Source organism: Phodopus roborovskii, unplaced genomic scaffold (assembly GCF_943737965.1).
Source record: "Phodopus roborovskii unplaced genomic scaffold, PHOROB, whole genome shotgun sequence".
Classification (NCBI taxonomy): domain Eukaryota; kingdom Metazoa; phylum Chordata; class Mammalia; order Rodentia; family Cricetidae; genus Phodopus; species Phodopus roborovskii.
In genome coordinates this window covers 3631298-3652771 of record NW_026126417.1, presented here as the reverse complement: position 1 = coordinate 3652771, position 21474 = coordinate 3631298, and the positions used below count along the sequence as shown (strand labels likewise).

Genomic DNA, 21474 nt, shown 5'->3' with positions numbered 1-21474 from the left:
TCTTACCTTTATTAATGAAGAAACTAAAACAGCTGTTTCCAGAGTTACATGGATAGTTATGGGGGAAGCTGGGAAATTCATCCTGGTTCTTTTGAACCTGATCTTTAAGCTATACTGGTTTTTAAGTTTAAGTTTAGTTTTTATTCAGTAAGCTGTGGCACATACTACTTAGAATACAGTGAGCAGTAAGATTCCCAGAGAGTTGAGAGAGGATGGAAGGAGCCCAGAGGCTTCTGCTGATTCAGCTTTTAAACTCCCACATGCCATTGCATAAAAAGGGCACCGAGGGCATCTTCAGCTTGGTCTGCAGAGTCAGATCCAACCCACACAGTCAAGTACTGGAACCAGTTGGGCTGGTTTTGGTAATTTCCATTCAGAATAAATGTATATTGTAGGTGCTTTAAGGAATGTTTCTGAAACTTTCAGGACTCCAGAATAGACTAGTTTCCTAAAGGGAAGAGAACTATGTATGAGCCCATACATAGTTCCTCACTTCTATCAAGCAAGTGCCTGGAGTCTAAGAGTGATAGTGAAAAGCCATAGATTCTCTCACTTTTCCCCTTGTGCTAAGGATGGAATCCAAATCTTTGCACATTTTCCATCATCAAACCTACATCCTTATCTTACTCTCCAGTTTCCTTAAAGATGGATTATTGAGATACTATTACTATGAGTTTGTCACTTGCATATAATGGCTCAATCATTACTATATTAAAGTATATAACATCTCTCTACCTCAAAAGTTTTCTTACTTCTTTGGAGTAAACTTTTTCATGCCTGCAGTGTCTGGGGATTATTGATATGTTTCCTTCCACATTTATATTTTTGCCATTTAGAATGTCATGAAAATAGCCTTTAATTTTAGCTTCCTTCATTTAGCATAATATAGTTGAAGTTTATACATGTTGTATGTGCCTATAGTTTACTCATTCTAATAGGTGAGTAGTTGATAATTTTTATAGAAAGATATTACTGAGTTTGGTAGTGGAAGTGCTTGCCTTTAGTGTCTGCACTCAGGAAGCAGAGGCAGGCTGATCTCTGTGAGGTCAAGGCCAGCCTGGTCTACAAAACTACATAGAGAAACCCTGGCTCCAAAAAAAAAAAAAAAAAAAAAAAAAAAAAATTATTATTGAAAAAAATAGATGTAGAACAGTAAACATTAGAACTGAGGTCAATACCCATATATCCTGTTTGCTTGGGACAGTTGTCCTAACATAACTTCATAATACTTCTTACTTTCAACAGTGTCTTGATTTGGATGGTAAATTATTTAATAAATCTAAACTCAGCACAAGATGAGGTTATATTTTTATATGCTTTCTCCTGTTGTTCAGCTTGCTTCCCAAAGCATTAAATCATGCATATTTATGTTTTATGTAAATGCTATGAGTGTTAATAGCAATAATGTTTGTAATCTCACTCTAATCTTCATAATAGTATTTCTACTTTACATTTGAGAAAATGAATTCAGAATAAAAAGTCCACCAAAAATCATTAACTAGAAGGTTTATTTATTCCAAAGTATATGCATCATATTGTATTGGGGAAAGAGAATGCCTAGAATAGTCCTCATTGTTTGCATTTTTGTTGTTGATTTTAGGACAAATTCATTTTTCATCTATATTAAAAGTACAGGTATAAGCCAGGTGGTGTCGGTGCACGCCTTTAAGTCTCAGCACTCAGGAGGCAGAGGCAGGTGGATCTCTGTGAGTTTGAGGCCAGCTTGGTCTACAAATCAAATTCCAGGACAGCCTCCAAAGATATACAGAAAAACACTTCTTGGAGGGGGCATAGGGAGAAGGTCAATGCTTGAAGTACAGCAGATTCCTTATGAGATTGTTTATACAGTTACTATTATTTGACATAATTGAAGTGGATCACTTCCTTTCCAGCTCTCCTCCTCTCCTGGGATTACTCATTTTTATTTCTCTTTTTTTGGGGGGGTTAATCTCATATAGCCTAGGCTAATCTTAAATTTTCTCTACAGTAGGAAATGACCTTGTACTCCTGATCTTCCTGCTGCTGCCTCTTAAATCCTAGGATTATAAGTATGAACCACTGTTCCTGTCTTCTCACCTTTCAAAAAAAATGTATCCCACAAGAGTATGGTATGGCACCTGATAACAAGGGTGTTTAGTGCTTAGTAGTAGCCAAAAATGGGCATCACAGTATTAAATAACATAATTGAAGTCTCGAAGCCTTTTTAGGTATAAATTTCCAACAACTAGTTTAATATGCAGGATATTCAGAGTTACTTGAACAGAGAAAGACATCCTTAAGATTTATAGTTTAAGCATAACTTGGGAAATTCTGTATTAGTGTTTTTCTATGAACACTGTAGGCAGTTGTTATTATGTAGGATGATTTATAGGCACCAGAAGAAGACATATAACAGAAAGGAAAAAAAAAAAAAAACCCTAATAATTCCTACAGTAATTTAGGCTGGAAGTGATGAGGCTTTTTCTGACAGTAGAAAAGGGAAGGTCAGAATGGAGCCAGGAAATATTTTGATGGAAGATTCAAGACTAATACTTAGTGACTTGTTAGAAGGAAGGAAAGAGGAATAAAAATAACCCCTGATGATAATAAGTCTGAGAGAATTTTGGGTGTTACTAATTTAAGTATGGCAGTTAGGAAGTGCCATTATTGGACTGACAGTTGAAGAGATTTGTTTTAAACATGTTGATTAGAAACTAGTGGATATGAAAGCCAAGTACAGAAAAAGAAGAAAGCCTAGGTCTAGAAAAGTAACTGAAGCTGTGAAAACATATACCCTCAATGTTTATGTAGAGAGAAAAGAGTTGTTAAAGGAAAAGTAACCCCAGATGGGAAACAAACAAGGAAAGTCAGCATAGTTGTATCAAAAATGGTGAAGGACCATGGAATAATGAAATAATGGCTGATTAGTGATGAAGAAGGAACAGTGTTTAACATTGACCTGGCTGCTCTCCATGAGCATCAAGTGCTAAAAGATTCCTGGTAGGTGTTTTTGTTTTATTTAGTGGGGTGCAGAAAGGTTACTTGTTTCCATTACCCTTCTTCTCCCTCCCCTTTTGAGCCAAAGCCTCATTATGTATTCCAGACTAGCTTTGAACTCAGTCTCTTGCTTTAGCCTCCAAAGTGCTGCAGTACAGACTGTCACTATGCCTGGCTCCCATATACTTTTAAGAGACAAGCAGTCACACTGATAAACTTTTTCACATGAGATGACATAATAAGGTAAAACTATAAAGGGTTAAAGACTAGTTGGAAGCTAAAAAGCACTCATTGTAGAAATTTGGCAGGAAAGGAAAACAGAAAGAGTATAGGAGTTGATAGTGGAAACTGGAGCATGCTTGAAAGCAAGATGGGGGAGCAATCAGTTCAAAGGAAGAAATGAAAGAAAAAGTTGAAGCAAGTAGGCAGAAGTAAAAAAAAATTAGATTAAGTTGTCTTAATTTTGCAAATATTAAAAAGACTGATTGCTTTAAGTAAAAAGAATTTGTTTTTAGAAAATAAAAAAAATCCTGGATATGACTGACAAGATGGTCATGATCCCTTCTAAAGTTTTGTTTTGTTGTTTTACAGTGCGTTGGGATTGAACTCAAAGCCTCAAGGATGCTAGGCAAGCACTCTACCACTGAGCTGTGGCCCCATCCCCAACTTAAGTTTGGTAGTTTTACATTTTCAATTAATTAAGTGTACTTCTAAACAGAGCTGTAACATAATCCGTAGAGTACATATGGTATTTTGGTGCATTTATACATTTTGGATTGTTCAAATCAAGTTATGCATATCTTATCTCCTCCAACATTTAACCATTTCCTTGGTGTAAAAATATCCTAAGTCCCTCCTTCTGGACTTTTGAGATCACAGTATATAATTGTTACCGACAGTCATTCTGCTGTGTTTAGCATCCCAGAACTTCTTACTCATACCTATCAATAACTTAGAAACCTATTGACCCACCTAGGTCATCCTTGTTCTCAACTTCTGCATAATCAGCTGTGTTAGATTCCACAGAGGAGGTTATGAGTTGTCTTTTTGTCCCTGGTTTATTTCACTTACATAATCTCTATTTTCAGGCAGGTGTCACAAACTGTAGGATTTCATCCTCTGTAGTATTCTGTTTATATTTACCACATTTTCTTTATCCATTCATTTACTAGTAAACAGATTACTTCCATTTCCTGGCTATTGTGAATAATGTTACAGTAAACACAAAAGTACAGTTATCAATGGCAACCTGAATTATTTCTTCTGAATAAATATCCAATAGAGGAATTGCAGAATCATCTGATAGATTTTTATTTTTTGAAGAATTTATGTACTGTTTTCTATAACGGCTATGCTAATACACATTCTCATCAGTGGTGTGTCGGGATCTCTTTCGTTTGTAAACTTTTTAATTATTGTGTGTATGTATGGTTTGAGGAGGAGTGTAGGTAGAGTACAGGTGTGCCATGTGTACATATATAGGTCAGAGGACAACTTTGCCATCTCACCAGGCCAAGTGTTTCCTTTTTTCTATCTCCTTGCCTGTTTTCTGTACTTTCTGATAATAGACATTCTTCATGGAATATGGTAATAATTCAGTGTGATTTGATTTACCTTTCCCTAATGATAGTGATGTTAGCTAGCACTTTTTTTTTTTTTTATATACTCTCATTGGCTATTTGTATGTCTGTCTTTGAGAAATGTCTATGTAGGTTATGTTAGCATAGCACTGATGTGACAGTAACAGAGAAAACTTTTTTTTTTTTTAATTTTTGCTCACCGTTTCAGAGGTTGTAGTTCATTTGACCCCATTGCTGTGGTCCTGTGGCTAGACAGGAAATTGCAGTATGTAGAGCAAAGTTGCTTATTTCACTATGGCAAAATAGGTCCTACCTCCTTCAACACAGGAAACTTTCAGGGACATCCCAGATCCAAACTAGTAAGATTCATTTCCCATTTTTGATCAAGCTGCTTGATTTTTCTTTTCTTTCTTTTTTGCTGTTGGCAGTTTTTGAGTTCCTATATTATTGTCTCCTTGTCAGATTATATAATTTGCAAATATATTTTTCTCTCATTCTTTAGGTTGTCTTTCTGATGAATTTTTTTGTACAGAAGCTTTTTAATTTGATGTGATTTGCCCTTTTCTATTCTTTGTGTCGGCGGGGGGGGGGGTTAATAGAACCTTAAAAAGGCAGGTATATTAATTAGTCAAGGTTCTCTAAAGGAATGGCACTGATAGAATGAATACAATAAAGGATTTATTAGAGTGGTTTACAGGCTGTAGTCTGAGTAATTAACTATAGATGTCTCCAGAAGGAAAGGTAAGGATCTGGTTGTTCAGTCCATAAGATTGGATTTCTCAGTAATCCCAGTCTGGTGCTAGAATCCTAGAGGCTGCCAGTCTTAGTTTCTCGTGGAATACCTAACAAGGTTTTAATACCAATGAAGAAATGTCTCAGGAACACGATAGAGGAACTTGCCACATAGAGTGAGGACAAGCAGACAAAAAGCAAAAGCTTCTTGCCTCTATGTCATTTTATATAGTCTGCCACCTGAAAGTATGGCCCAGATTTAGGGTGAATTTTCTCCACTCATTGATCCAATCAAGAAAAATCCCTCATCAAATATGTCCAGCTGCTTGGGTTTTAATAGGTTTCATATATAGTTAACTTGACAACCAAGATTAACCACACACCAGGATTATGTAATACATTGTTTTCTCTCTCATTTTAGTAGGGTTCTTTTGTTTTGTTTTTTTAATTAAGTGTTGTGGGTATTGTTACGAGTAGTTTTTCCCCTGCCACCGATCCCACCGCCACGCCAGCCCCAATTATCACACCGAGACTCTGTATTTGATATAATGCTGCTGGCCAGGTACTTGTTTCTTATTGGCTAGCTCTGTCTTAAGTATTAACTCATTTCTATTAATCTAAGTATTTCCATGTGGTCTCATCTTACCGGGGAGTGGGGCCGGCATCTGGTCTCCCCAGTCTCTCCATGTTGACTCCTCCTTACTACTTCCTCGAATCCTCCTTGTCTCCTAGTCCTGCCTATCTTGCTTTCCTATTGGCCAACAGTGCTTTATTCATTAACCAGTATGAGAAACATATTTACAGAATGATATCGCCCATCATCTCCTCTTTTCTCTCTAAATAAAAAGAAAGAAGGATTTTAACCCATAGCAAAATATATCACACAACAGTTATCAAATAAGAATCACAGTTAACAATATTTAGTCCATTAACATTTAGCAAGATTTGAAGAAAATATTCCATCATCTATCCTATCTTTGTGAGTCTAAAGTCCTATATGTAATTTATCTTTAATCCTAACTAAGGAAAACTATATTCATAACTATTTGTCTTCAACTCCATCAAAAACCACAGAAGGATAATATAGAAACCCTAGAAATGACAGAGACAACTCACTGTCTGGTCAGTCACCCAGAGTTAACCCGAAGTTTTTCTGTAATCTTCCATCTTCATCCCATAGGCCATAGTGTGTCTGGCAGACTCTTCAGCAAAACAGGAAACTTAAATTGTCTTCTTGTATTGGCAGTTTGTCAGTTACTTTTCTCTGTGTCCTGCAGACTGTCTGGCAGACTCTTCCATGAAGCAGGAACTCTGTAGCAATGTCCATCTTGAATCAGCAGTCACTTTTCTGTGGGTCCTGCATGTCCAGTTTATACAGCATAAAGTCAAACAGTCCAGACAAGAGCAGTATCTTGCCCAAATCCCACTTCTGACATCAGATATTGTGGTTTAATAAAGATCAGGATAAACAAATAGGCCGAATAGATGTTTATTCAGGGAGAAATAACTTACAACCTAGACAGATGAACACCAGCAAGTTCCACCAGATGCTCTCCTCTCCACGTCCCACCAGCAAGAGAGCATTCCCCAGCTCCTCCTCAGAACTCCTTCCACAGGTCACTTCCGCCCCTGGCTCCACCCCCAATGGGCGTGGCCAGTGCCACAGAAGGAGACAAAGTGAATATCCCACTATATGTGGGTGTATAAAGAGTCAAACCCAGGGTCCTGTGCATACTTGTCGAGCACACTATCATTGACGTATACCCTCCAACACCTTATGCTTTAAAATACCAGTTTTTAAAATTTCTACTTTTCAGGTCATTCTTTGGAAGTAATTTGGTTTTGTCTTTTTTTTTTTTTTTTTTTTTTTTTGAGAGAGAGGATTATATGACAAAGTGACCAAATGGTTAAGGCATTGCACTGCTGAATTTCTTATTTATGTATTTTATTATTATAAGGTGGTGATTATTTTTTTAATGCTCCAACTAAAATTCATCCTGGAGGGAGAGAAGAGGAAGGAAGGTAGAAGGAACAAGATGGTAGCTAAAAACTTTTCATCCTCATGACTTAGAAGATAACCACATATAGGAGGGATTCTTGTAGTAAGAAGAATGTCTTTCTCAATAGCCGTGTTTTGTTCTTGCAGAAAAATTGCTTAGTGGAATTACAAAATTAAATACCATGTGGATAGTCAATATAGTGTAGTATATTAATATAAAAAGAAAGCTACCTTGGTTTTGAACTGTCCAGACATGTTTCATTCCTGTGTAATGAGTTTTCCTTGTTGTGAGGGAACAGAGAGTATCTGAACACTTTGAGCTGTTTAATCATTTGATTTGGCAGACATTGTAGTAGATATATAAATAGATCCCTTTTTGTCTTTCTGGTAGGAGATAGCTACTATGTAAAGAGAAATCATCCCTTGAGCTCCATTATTATGCTGTTGTTTTTCCTCAAACAAGGTACTGATTGTAAGCATTGTGTTATTGTAAGAAAATGTACGCTACATCTGATGTTTAGAAGTTAGTTGTAAGTAATATTAGAATATTGTTCCCTTCTCAGTCGTTTACTCTTTGCTTTTGTTCTTTTGTTCTTACTCTTTGCTTTTGTGCTTTGTCCTGTGAAACCAGAATTACAGGTAGCTATGAGGCACCTGACATGGATGCTGTGAACCAAACTCAGGTCCTCTGCAAGAGCAGTGTGTGCTCTTAACCACTGAAGCCATCTCTCCAGCCCCTATGCCATTTTTATATGCTGGTAATGAATTATCTTAATTTTCTTTCACATGAGAATATTATTGCCTCCCCCACTTCAGTCCAGGTGAATATTGTTTCTACTTGTAGAAGTCTAGGTTGGCAGGCAGGATTGTTTGTTGTAGTACTTGAAAATATGCCATTTCCTCTGGCTCTTTAATAGTTTTCTTTCTCTTGCTCCTCCCCCTCTATCCCCTCCTCTTTAATGGGTATCCTAGGCTTTATTTCATTCATTTGTTTATTTGTGGTTTTTCAAGACAGGGTTTCTCTGAGTAGCCCTGGCTGTCCTGAACTTTACTCTGTAGACCAGGCTGGCCTTGAAACTCAGAAATCCACTTGCCTCTGCTTCCCAAGTGCTGGAATTAAAGGCATGTGCCACCGTACTTGGTCTGTTTTTATTTTAAACCCATTTTATTTCTGTGGATACTTTTTTTTTCTAAGCTTTCTAATTTATTCCAGTGTAGATTGGAAAATCTATACTGTTAGAATGTTAGGCTCCATTGTAGAATCCATTTATCTTGTCATCCTTGCTTTTGGGAAGCAATTTGTTTTGAATTTTGAGTGATTGATACCCCCACATTTGACTAAATATGAAGTTTTAAGTTGCCTGAATTTAGGGCTTTTGTTTTGTTTTGTTTTGTTTTGTTTTAGAATCTTTCTATAGTGCTGGCTGGCCAGGAGCTCACTGTGTAGATGAATCTGGTCTCTTAATTCACAGAGATCTTCTGCTTCTGCTTTCCAAGTACTGGAATTAAAAGTGTATGCCTCTACATCTGGCCACTTTTTCTTAATCCATCTTCTTAAATTACTGAGTCATGCTATCTTTTCTAGTTGTTTCTTTTTCTTTTCTTTCTTTTTTTTCTGAAATTTGAGGATTTACCTTCTAGGTCATTTTTCATTCATTATGGTAACTCAGGTGGAGCCACTTTCATCTAGAATTTGTGACCTTCAATTTTGTATAGTTTTTTAATTTCCTCATTGGTTTCTAATAGGTTTCTATTCTTCCTTGTACTTATTTTGTTTAGCTTTTGGTCCCTCTAAGCCTATCTTCTGACTCTTTTTATCATTTGCTATGTGTTTTGGAAGATTTCCTCAAATAATTTCTCTTTTGCTTCTGTTGAGGTTTTGTGTAGTTTTGTTTAATTTTTTAATGTAAATGGGTATTTTGCCTGCCTGTATGTCTGTGCACCACATGCATTCAGTGTCCACTGAGGCCAGAAGAGAATGTCAGCTCCCCTGTAACTGGAATTACAGACTATGTGAGCTGCCATGTCTATGCTGGAAATTGAATCCAGATCATCTGGAAGAGCAAGTAGTGCTGTTAACTTCTGAGCATTCTCTACATCCCCATCTATTTGAGGTTATTTTGTTTTTTGTTTGTTTGTTTGTTTTTGCATGTTTGTTTCAGTCTTAGTATATCCTATGGTTAAATTTCTATTTTCACTAATTTGTTTTTTTGAGACTTGGCTCACTTTATACCCTGACTGTGTTAAACACATGGAGAGCCTTCTTTCTCTGTTCCCAAGTGTGTGATCCCAGGCATAAGCACCACTCTTAGATTAAGATGTGTATGTGTGGGGGGAGATGGGGGTGGTCTTGTTAGCTTTGACAGTTCAGATAAGCATCACTATAAACTAGATACAGAAACTTCTTTGGCAACTTTACTACCATTATATCCGTGTTTTTAAGGTATATATGTACCTAAACGTTTATGTGTATATATAATATTCTGTGGGACTGGTCAGTGTTCCAAAAAACCGTCCTTTGTATCCTTCTTGGAGTATATGAGCTTGATTTCAAGCCTTCATAAGCCAAGTGGAAGAAAGAAGGTAAAAGGATTTGAAATTTAGCATGTAAACTCTTATTTGACTCTTGATTTTTAGTTCTTTCAATTGCATTTGTACCTGATATTATTCTAAGAACTGGGTTTACATTTTTCATAGAATAAAGTTGTAGTCCTGGCACAGACTAACCCAGTAGTCAGGATGCCCAGGTGGGAGGCTCTGGAATATGAAGCCATCTGGACTATAAATCAAGGCCTTTTCTCAAAAGGAAGCAAACAGTAAAAACCACTTTGGTCTTTAACTGGGCTGGGGAAGGGGCTCTATTGATCTAACTGCCTTGATTGGATATTCGGTCAGTGTACTTGTTTTCTGGATTTCCTTTTTCCTGACTTATTGCTGTCTTTGATAGAGCCAGTTTCTGAACTTTGTGGGAACTCTGCTTTCCACATTTCTTTCCTGATTTAGAATTTCATTGTGTTTTATTGAAATAAGGGTGTGTGTGTGTGTGTGTGTGTGTGTGTGTGTGTGTGTGTGTGTGTGTGTGCATGTGTGTGTGTGCATGTGTTATATTGAAAAGGTCTTCCAAGTCTGCTATGACTCCGGCTTTGCAGTTTCTAAATTGTTGCTCTTATCTCTTCTTTTCCTCCATAATGGTAATACTATGCCTTTAAAAACTCCTCATTTTAATGAAGTTTCAGAAGGACAGAAGTAATTGGAAATATTTAGTTCATTATCTTTAACTGAAGGCATTCTTTGTTTTTGTTTTGTTATTTTAAAAAATGAGGCTTACATTGTAGAGACCATCTTATAGTCTAGCATCTGTAGTTTTATCTTGCCATGTTTCTCACTCTAAGCAAAACAGCCTTTAGACTAAGCTTTAGCCCATAAGAAGATGAAGAAGAACCTTAAATTTCCTGGGATACTATATGTTGTGCTTCTTCTGTGTTTTGGGTTTCAGACATATTTAAAACAAGGTTCACACTTGTATTCGTAGAATTAGGAGGCAACGGCAAAGTTGGAACATTGAGTCTCAGGTTAGCTTGGACTACTCAGAAAAACAGTAATCTCTATATACACACACACACACCCGAAGTATTCATTCCTTTTTTTATTGTTAAGTCTCATTTGCACAGCACAGAGCTATTGATGTATGTGTATATACATGCTATAAAAGATCATGTTCTGTGGCTTTTTAAATTTTCTATTTATTCTTTTTATTTTCTTAGGCACTTAAGAGATTATGGCATCTGATACCCACCATGTTAAAAAACGGAACTTCTCTAACAGTGTTGAGGATCATCCCATTGATCTTCCTAGAAAGAGGATCTCTAATTTCACTAGTAAGAACATGAAGGAGGTAAGTAAGACAGTTTAAAGTACCAGATCAGTTTAATCTCTTAGATTAAGTAGAATTAATGAAGCATAGCTGTTATTATATTCCTAAAGTTATAAGAAAGTTTTGGCAAGTGTGCTATTTTTATAAGCTATAATATAAATATTTTAGTTGACAAGGAACTCAGAGATGCATTTTGTTCTTGAAAGGTTTATTAGCACTGAAATAATTTGCTTTAAACCACATTAAACTTACTTATTAAACGCCCTTTAAATACAATAGTGTACCTTGCATTTGAAACCATGGTATTAGAACAGAGAAAACATTGACCTAAAAAAAAAAAAAAAAAAACTATTTAATTTTAAGCTGCATTGCTGACATCAATCATAAAGTTTTCATAAGTATATTAAAGAATTGAACATGATACCAGTATTTGCTTTGATTTTTTTTTTTTTTTTTCAGGTTAAGAAATCTCCAAAACAGTTGGCTGCTTACATAAGTAGGTAAGAATACCTTTAAACTTAGTAGGAAAATATTGAAAGTGGTTAGAGACAAAGACATAAAACACTTAAGTATTCTTTTTATTATAATTGCAGTTAACTTGTTGTCACTCAGTTCCTCTGTGCCAGGCTCTGTACTAATACACCAGTTTTATCTGTCCCTTGTATAGATAGATGCCATCTTTCCAATACTGTGAAGAAAATACTAATAGAGGAAATAAGTGATTTGCTCAGGGTCATATAGCCAGAAAGTAGTAAAAATGGCATGCATTCCCAGAGTTACCAAATTCTAAAAGTAGCTGTCTGAATTACTGTACCCAAGGTGTGATCTGAGGATCTGGGAATCACTGAGAGTGAAGACCTTGTTCACCTTGTCCATTTTTACTCTTTTACAAGTATACAGTGTTGTTCTTTTGCTGAAACTATTGCCTATGAAACACAAACACGAGACTCAGCGCCCACGTGGAGTTTATTGAGAGAGAGGAGAGAAAGGGGGTTAGCTGGTGGCCAACTGAAAGCAAGGGAGTGAGAGAGGGCAAGGAGTGTGGAGCACTTGCTTTAAAAGGGGGACTTGTGAATGTGTAACTGAGTCCCCTGCCTGCAGCCAGGTAAAGCTTGAGCAGCCAGGTAAAGCCTGACTTAGTGATGACATGGCCATGAGCATCCCACCCATCGTCGGGGGCGGGGTCTGCAAACTGCTGGTTCCCAACATACAGTGTAAGTTGTTCAGAGATAGCATAAAAGTAAACAGCAAGAGACCAAATAGAAGCAATTGAAAACAAAGCAGTCTTCAACTAATAATCAGAAATTGATAAAATTGTAAAACAACTATTTTCATGATTTTTCTGTTTGTTATGAAAACCTGTTTTTTTGGTTAAAAAAAAGGGTTTGTTTGTTTGTTTTTTATTGATTTTTCAAGGCAGGGTTTCTTTGTAAGCTTTGGAGCCTGTCCTGGCACTCACTCTATAGACCAGGCTGGCCTAGAACTCACAGAGATCTGCCTGCCTTTGCCTCTTGAGTGCTGGGATTAAAGGCCAACTCTTTTGGTAAAATATTCTACTAGTTTGTTTCTTAGTTAATGTCCCAGTACTGTGACTCTTTATAGGGAAGAAACATTTTGGGATCCCTTGTGGTAGTGCATGCCTGGATTCCTAGCACTTGGGAGACTGAGGCAACAGATCTGTGAATGAATGCACTTTGCCTGAGCCACATAGTGAGAGACCCCATTTCAGGAAAAATATTTCTTTTGGCTCCTAGTTTCAAAACCTCAGTCTATGACTTGTTGCCTTTGGGTCTGTGATGAGGCAGCCAATTGTGGTGAGAGAAAACTGCTTCTCTTATGGTGGTAAGGAAGTAAAAAAGAAAAACTAGTAATAATCCCAAATGATCTGGAGACCATTGTACCCTGAGATTTCTCTGTTGTGTTCTTTCCTACACAAAACTAAGTATGCTTCAGCTTAAATAGATAAATTTAAAATGCTCAACTGTGAATAATGTCTCACTTAGTAGAGAGTAAGTTCTTAATTTCCTGTCCCCATAATGGCCTTTAATATTTCATTTTTAAAATGGCACTATTACCCTTTTTTGTTTTTGTTTTGTATAACTTGCCACATTCTTTTCATTACCTTGCAAATAATTTGTAAATTTTAACTTTCCTCTTCAGAATAAGAGTTAACTTTTAAAATTGTTATGTTCTAATTTTAGTGGATTACAATTACAAAATATAGCTAATTAAATCTCGATTTAAAATCTTCTCTTCATGCCTTTCCTTTTTTTCACTTAAGAAAATACATTCTTTTTACAGAACAGTTGGACAAGCTGTGAAAAGCCCAGATAAACTGCGCAAGGTGCTCTATCATAGAAAGTTAGCTCGTCATCCCTTTCCAAATCCTTGTTATAGAACTAAGCAGTCCCCTAAAAGAGGGGGCTGTGACATGGCAAATAAAGAAAATGAACTGGCTTGTGCAGGCCATCTGCCGGAAAATTTACGCCATGATAGTCGAACATTTGTAGTTAATGCTGGTGATTCTGGTTCTTCACAAACAGAAAGTCCATCGTCAAAGTATAGTGGTTTCTTTTCTGAGGTAAGTCATTTTTTAGTTTAACTTTACTCAGATTGTACAACTGGGTTGCTTTGGTTTGGTTTTGATTTCTTGTTTGTTTGTTTGTTTTGTTTTTTCCCTTGTGTATTCTCTTAGCAGATAGCTACCCATTGAAACATTTTTGGATGATGATAACTCCTTAAGACTGTTGTACAGATTAACCCCCATCTCTAAATTAACAACATCTAAAACAGAATGAAATGCCTGACAGGCTACAAATACCCAAAATGATAGTTGGCAAGGAGAAATTCAAAGAAAGGGAAAAAAGACATTTTGCCCTAAAAAGTAGGTCACTGAAGCCTGTCATCCAGTTATATTTTGCTAGGTTCTTAGAACTGCCTAATGGGAATCTTACTCAGCAAACCTGTTACCACCTCTTCTAACTGTAAAATTAACTCTAAGGAAAGTCATTGTACAAAAGGGCTTTAGTAGAAAAACCAGAAGTATTCTAAATATGGTGATATGTATTTTAGCATTGAAAATATTCATGTTCATGGATAGGCAAAAGATAGGTTTTTAAAAATATAATTTTTAACTTTTAGAAACCTATTTGCCATTGTCTAAAGCCAGTTTTGGAAGACACATTCCAGTTTAGTAGTTGTAATTGTTTCTGGAGAATGATGTCAGACACTTTGACCAGTGGAGAATTCACTTTTTGTCTTTAATAGTTTTGAGCTAAGTTTTCATACCATGTATTACCTTGTTTAAAAAATAATTTAGATGGTACATTTGTAACAGGACAGCTCCTTCCTCATGCTGCTCAATTGATAATTACCAGTCTCCATGCTTACCTTTTCCTGTATTCATATGCATAAACTTAAGTCTTGGGTTTATGGGTTAGCTAGAAATAACTTACTTTATAAATTAGTGGAATTTTTGAAAATTGGTAGCAAGGGGAAGAGAGGAAAGGCCCTAAATTTGTTTATGTCATTCATTCGATGTATTCAACTGCAAACTGTAATGTTCCTTTCTGTGGGCCTGTGTAAGGAGTTACTTTTGTATAATTTAAAGCTGTGTCTACCAGACTGTTTTCATTTAAAAAAAATAGTCTGTGTCATGTTTCAATGTGGTTTTAACACATTAGATGACTGCCTTTCAGGTTTCTCAGGACCATGAGACAATGGCCCAAGTTCTGTTCAGCAGGAATTTGAGATTGAATGTAGCTTTGACTTTCTGGAGAAAGAGAAGTATAAGTGAACTTGTAGCTTATTTAGTGAGGTGAGTGTGACTTTTTGGTCTTTATTTAACATGGGTAATTCTTAATGAGACAGGAAAAGTGACTCTTATTAAAACTTTTTATTGGTTGAACATTCAAACCATTGTATTTAGCATTCAGAGAGTCAATACAGCTTAAATTACATTCATCACCAGTTTAAGTGTAATGAAGACACAGAAAACTGTCTTATCAGATTGAACAAAGCTGTTACTTTTTCTGATTACAATTCTTTTCTTAGCTGTAAAACTAACTGTGGGAAACTTACCATTTGAAAAAAAAAAAAAAAAAAAAACAAAACCTTTAAGCATCACCTCCTCATTTTATTTAAATGTCTCCAATACTTGTTTACTGATACCTAATTGATGCCTCATAGAGTATTTTCTTTCAAAAGATGTAATTCATTCTTTTCCATCTGTCTTTCTGTTTTCTCCTCCTCTGTAGCATTTACCATTACCATTAGCATCCTGCTCTATGTATTTTACTTGTTTGTCTCTCTTTGATACACTGCCACCTCCTCCAACCATTCAGGCACTGGAAAACAAGCCCTGTCTGTTTTCCCCTTTATATCCTCAGTACTTGACTCCTGATAAATACTGAAGTTATTTGTTAAATATTGAATGCCTCCAAAGGAGGATAGAAATTGTAATATAATTGTAAGAAAGGACCTCGGCTCTCTAAGCAATGGTGTCTGTCTTATATTCGCAGGATAGAAGACCTTGGAGTTGTGGTAGATTGCCTTCCTGTTCTAACCAATAGGTAAAAATAGTATTTTTTCCAGGAAAAAAAAAGTAAGCTTTAAAGAAAAACAAATTATAATCGGTTCATATTTTATAACTTAGAATTTCTTTTAGTTTGCAGGAAGAAAAGCAATATATCTCACTTGGCTGCTGTGTAGACTTACTGCCTCTAGTAAAGTCTTTACTTCAAAGCAAATTTGAAGAGTAAGTACTTATCTAAATCTCCCCTTTCTCTTTCAACGTTCTCGATTTTGTGTTTTGTGAGTACATGGTAGGAAACTGATCTCCATGGCATATATTTGATATCTAGTTTTTTAATTTAAAAAATCTGAACTATGTTTTATTTATTGTGACAGAGAAGGTCACAACAATTTGTAGGAGTTGGTTCTCTCTTCTACCATATGAATTCCTGAGATAAACGGGCTGTCAAGTTTGGTGTCAGGTGACTTCACCCTCTGAGCCCTCTCTCCAGCTCTGTGTTTTCTATTTCCAATGAGTTTATAGGAAAGAAATATAAACAATAAAGGATAGTTGCAAGGATGTGTAAGTTCAGTGGTTTTGTGAAGAAGATTATAAAAGTAATGAAATATGGGCTGGGATGACAAACGCATTTAATCCCAGCACTCAGGAGGCAGAGGCAGGTGGATCTCTGAGTTCGAATGGGCTGGTGTATCATCTTTTCTAAAGGCTTGTTCTATGAAAACAAATATTGTCAAAATATTTCATTTCAGATATGTAATAGTTGGCTTAAATTGGCTTCAAGCAGTAATAAAAAGGTGGTGGTCAGAACTCTCGTCTAAATCAGAAGTTATAAGTGATGGGTATGTATAGCTTTAAAGATAATTCATCCTGAAATTTCTATAAAAAATAAGTAGTGAGTTTATCTTATCATTGTTATAATTTTATTATCTAGATTTTCAGAGAAATATTAAACTTGAGGTACTTTTTATTTATGAAAAATCATATACAGCCCCTTAACACCCTATATCTCTTTGCCAGAACCCTACCTTTTATTTTATTTTTTTGTTTTGTTTTTGGTTTTTGTTTTTGTTTTGTTTTGTTTTGTTTTTGTTTTTTGTGGCAGTCTCATTTTGTAGCCAAGGCTTATAGTCAAACTCAGCAGTCTTCAGCCCCAACTTCCTCAGTGCAGAGTAAGACAGCATACCTATCACAGTTCTTCCCTCAAGAAGGAAAACACAGCAGTGGTTTAACCTTCACATGTACTGTACCAATAAGGCAGAAGGAAGTTGTTGCCCTTGCTGCAGTAGGAAATGGAAATGTCCTGCCTGCTCTCTCTGAAAACTGTTAGAATCATCATGATTTGAGTATTTCCTTAGTGTAAAAATATAAGGATTGTACACAGATGAGCTGGACTCAAAGCAGGCATGGTGGAACACAACTATAATTTCAACACTGGGAAGGCCAAGGCAGGAAGAACACAAGTTTGAGGCTAGCCTAGGCTACATAGCAAAAATAAACTAAAATTAAAAAAGAGGAGGGGAAGGAAGAAACAAAGAACAAAAAGCCAGGCAGACTTGAAAACACACACACACTTTCTCTTCCCTGGCTGCCTTTTAAATTCCCTAATCATTGTAGACTCACAAAAATTTCTGTGTCATACCCAAGGTTGTTCACATGCTACAAATACCTGCTTATTGTCTCATCCACTTTGATAACGAAATATCCTGGCATGTACTACTTTAAGAAATTGCTTGACTTTAGTGTATTTTGGGGTTTTGTTTGTTTGTTTGTTTTTGTTTTTTTACTGATATAAATTAAAAACAAGTCTGTCTTACTATTTGCTTTCTCATTTTTCTTTTTTTTTCTCTCTCTCTTAGAAATATTAAGATTCTAAAGCAACAGTTGAATGGATTATGGGAACAGGAAAACCATCTTACTTTGGTTCCAGGATATACTGGTAATATAGCTAAGGTAATATATATTTGTAATTTGAAAGTCATGAGTTTAATATTGATCTGTATTGATAAACTTGCCTTACAGGAAAAAGGTACATTGCTAGATTGGTTTTTAAACTCCTAGAAGATATTGATAGTTATAATTGCAGCAAGAATTATTAGTAAAAAAAAAAAAAAAAGAAAAAAAATTTTCAACCTAAACTGCTGAGCACTTGCTGTCATGAGTTGCTAGATATTTACCAGGAAATAAAAGTGTTGTAAGGATTAAGGAAATCTTTGTCATTGGTTTATGAAATGTTCCTTGGATACCTGTATAAAAAGAAACAAGTGATATCAAGCATTACATGTGTCACTAATCCTTTTCTCCCTTTTGACCTCACCTCTGTTGTCTTTTAGACAGGTTTTCACTGTGTAGCCCTGGCTGGCCTAGAACTTGCCTTATAGACCAGGCTAGCCTCAGACTCACAGAAATCCACCTGCCTCTGCCTCCCAAATGCTGGTAATAATGGCGTGTGCCACCACCACCTCGATGTTGTTTCATGTTTTTAAAGTATATGTAACACATTATTGTGAAGACCTTGTTTCCTTAGAATTTTGCTTTTTTTATGTTATGGTTTTTGAAACAAGGTCTGTGTAACTAGGGCTCACGATGAAGCCTACACTAGTGCTGAAATTACCATCTTCTTGCTGCAGCCCTGTAAGTGCTGGGATCAAAGGAATATGCTACCAAGCCTGGCTATCTTACATTCTCTCTGTATTGAAAAAAGAAAAGCTTTCTTATAAACATGGCCTTAAGATACTATGATAATACTGAAAATTGTCAAGTAATTAATTTCAATGTAAGGTCTATAATTAAGTCCTCATTACGATATCAGCCCCCAATTTTATAAATATATGTAGTACATTCTGGTACTAATCATGTCCTGCTACCATCTCCACTCACCCTACCTCTCCTAAGTTCCCATTCTACTTTTATATCTTTTTGCCTTTGTTTTGTTTTTGTTTTATGAGCTATCCACTGGGGCATGAGTAAGGGGCTCTGAAGACAATGGCTTCTCCCACAACAGTCCTTGACTGCTTAACTCTGTTTAACCCCTCCCCTCCCCAGGTTAAAACCCAAGCACATGATTGTAGGGTGGGGAGTGGATCTGGAGGGGTAGCTAGCTGGCTTGGTGGTTAAGAGCACATGTTGTCTTTACGGAGGACATGGGTTCTCTTTCTGGTACACACATTGTAGCTCAAAGCTTTCTGTAACTTCAGTTCCAAGGGATTCAATGTCCTCTTCTGGGTTCTTTGGGCACTATGTGTACATGTGGTGCACATACATACAAGCATGCAAACACTTATATACATAAATAAAAATAAACTATGCCTCAGGCTTTGATTATACAGCACTTACAGAATTTCTGCAAATGTTAACTACAAAGCACAGTGAGCACAGGAATCAAAACAACATGTACTATGTGCCACACCCTGCAATAAACAAATGCCAATATAATTTTTTAATAAGATGTCTTCCTTTTTAAAGGTCACAGAGGTAATTAGGGCAAATTAAGAAACAAAAGCAGGAAAGAAAGAAGGTTGTGTATATTTTTATTTGCTTTATTAACTAATGGAGTATTTTCATTTTTTTTCCTTTAAGGATGTAGATGCTTATTTATTACAGTTGCATTGAGAGATATCATCTTCTAAAGAGTATTTGGCTATTCAAACAGCGCTGGATTATATGATTTCCAGAACTAGATCTCTCCTGAGAACTGTGAACTGTGGAAGAAATAAAACCAATGTTTTCTTTTAAAAAGCCACATAATAAAACCACTAATGAAATCCTAACAATCTACTTCACATTGAAGTGGAAATATCCAGAAGCAGCAGCTTCAGCTTCAATGAGGTGAAAGTGCACTATGAAGACTGTTCGCCTTTGCTGCATGCAGAATCTTTATGGCCGTTGGTAGCATTGTTTAAGAACTGCTGGGTCTTAACGCAATCCTGCATAAGAATATCACTTATAGTATGCAAAACAAGACAGGACTTATTCCCAGGAACTATAAAGACCAATCATTAATTTTTATTGTGTTTTATGAAGAAACACTTAAATGTGTGCAGCTATTTTCTTCTGTTGAAAAGACTTTGAAAGTTTAAAACATCATAGTAAGTAATATTAAATTTTTTTGTCCATACTGATACCATGTACAAATGCCTTAATTATTGATAAGCCAATGTGTTATAACACCAATATCTCTTTTTTTAAAAATTAAATGCAACCATGCTTCTGGCATGATAAAATCATGGAATTAAATCAGGGGTTTACATTCATGTAGAATGTTGTTGAAATATATTCTATACCATTTTTTAAACTTGAGAAATTTTTAGCATCTCTGATTTTTTTTTTTTGCCAGAATCTTCATGTTATGTTTGTATGTTTGTGTTATCCTTATGTAAAAAGAAAAGGTGAATATGTATTTGTATGAATGTTTAACTGGAAATGTTCTTGGAGTTGGCTAATTTATATTCACTTTTTATTGTATATGGATTTCTAATATTTTTCATTTCTGTAACATTTAAACTTCATTTGAGTAAATTTACTAAATATTTCTATTTTTGCTTTTTTTCAATCTAATTTTATATGAAATCTAGTTCTTTTTCACTTCATGTGTTCTGAAAAGTTACATACATGTTTCAGAATTGTTTACAGTTAATGCTAACATTGTACTTTTAAGTTCCAACACATTGTATCACTACCTCCTCTAATGGTTAGTATGAAATCCCAGCAAAATATATGCCAGCAGTTTTTTTTGTTTTTTGTTTTTGTTATCGTTTTGGGTTTTTTAATAACCATTTCTAGCATTAGTGTACTCAGTTCTGGAATGTCTTAACAGTTCTGAATTGTACCTGTCTTAGCATTACAATTGAATACCACTCCTGATTCATCCATCATCTTTCTTTAGTAAGGCTTGCAAACTTCCAAAAAAGATAAATCAACTTTCTCCCATATTCCAGTGTATGTCTTTAACATTTTAACACTTCAACAATGATTACTAAGAAGTATCCCCAGCATCTTTTCTTGCTATGAAAATGTTTAAAATGTTACCATTAACCAAATTCTGTTTTTGTTTAGTTCTCATTCCAGAATGAACATTGGTTGTAGTAGTTGTTTATTATTTCCTCAGATTAAAGTCATTCCAGATGACTGCGAATTTGTGATTAAGAAAGAGGTCAGGTACATAAGTCATTTTTCAGGATGTGAGAATTTCATAAACCTGCATCACCTATAAAACCTTAAGATAGGTAATTCAGCCTTTCTTCTTAGTCCTTTAGTTTTCATGGTCTTAATGAACCATTTAGACAGGTTAACATGGTTGAAGTGTGATGCTACTGAGACTAGGGATTTGAGTCTTATCCTTTTAAGTTCATTAATTTTTTTTTACATGCACGAAATAATTTCATGGCTTCAGATTGCACCTTCCCTTTGGTATCCATCTAATAAATTCAATGTGTGATCACAAAGAATGTGGTGTGCATAGTTTACTTTCATAGTTTACTTCTCAAAGAGAAATAGAATGATTGATTTACATGATAGTATAGATTTCCAGTTTTGAGGAGAACATATTCAAAATAAGATCTAACATACCTTATGATTTTTAGTTGTACAATATCAAATAATATGGAGCAGATTATTGATTAAACAGTGTCTTTAAAATAATCAAAGTTCAAGAAAATGAAATATCAATAAAAATTTAGTAATAGACAGTGCTATTGTTTTAATAGAATGTATAAAATAGCATGCTCTGTTTTGTATGTTCAAACAATATAAGCATCAGCCTTACAGGCTGGAAAGATGTCTC

At 35.5% G+C, this 21474-nt stretch overlaps 1 protein-coding gene across 1 annotated transcript in view; it reads left to right on the top strand.

Annotated features, from left to right (window-relative positions):
• Katnbl1 (katanin regulatory subunit B1 like 1) overlaps positions 1 to 21139 on the top strand; it is a 32539-nt gene extending 11400 nt beyond the window's left edge. Inside the window, exons 2-10 of the mRNA XM_051183783.1 lie at positions 11052 to 11182; positions 11621 to 11661; positions 13463 to 13742; positions 14860 to 14978; positions 15682 to 15732; positions 15828 to 15917; positions 16445 to 16534; positions 17552 to 17645; positions 19272 to 21139. Coding sequence (XP_051039740.1) covers positions 11066 to 11182; positions 11621 to 11661; positions 13463 to 13742; positions 14860 to 14978; positions 15682 to 15732; positions 15828 to 15917; positions 16445 to 16534; positions 17552 to 17645; positions 19272 to 19304 — 915 coding nt within the window. The 5' untranslated portion in view covers positions 11052 to 11065 and the 3' untranslated portion in view covers positions 19305 to 21139. The remainder of the gene's footprint in view (positions 1 to 11051; positions 11183 to 11620; positions 11662 to 13462; positions 13743 to 14859; positions 14979 to 15681; positions 15733 to 15827; positions 15918 to 16444; positions 16535 to 17551; positions 17646 to 19271) is intronic.
• The last annotated feature ends 335 nt before the right edge of the window (positions 21140 to 21474 follow it).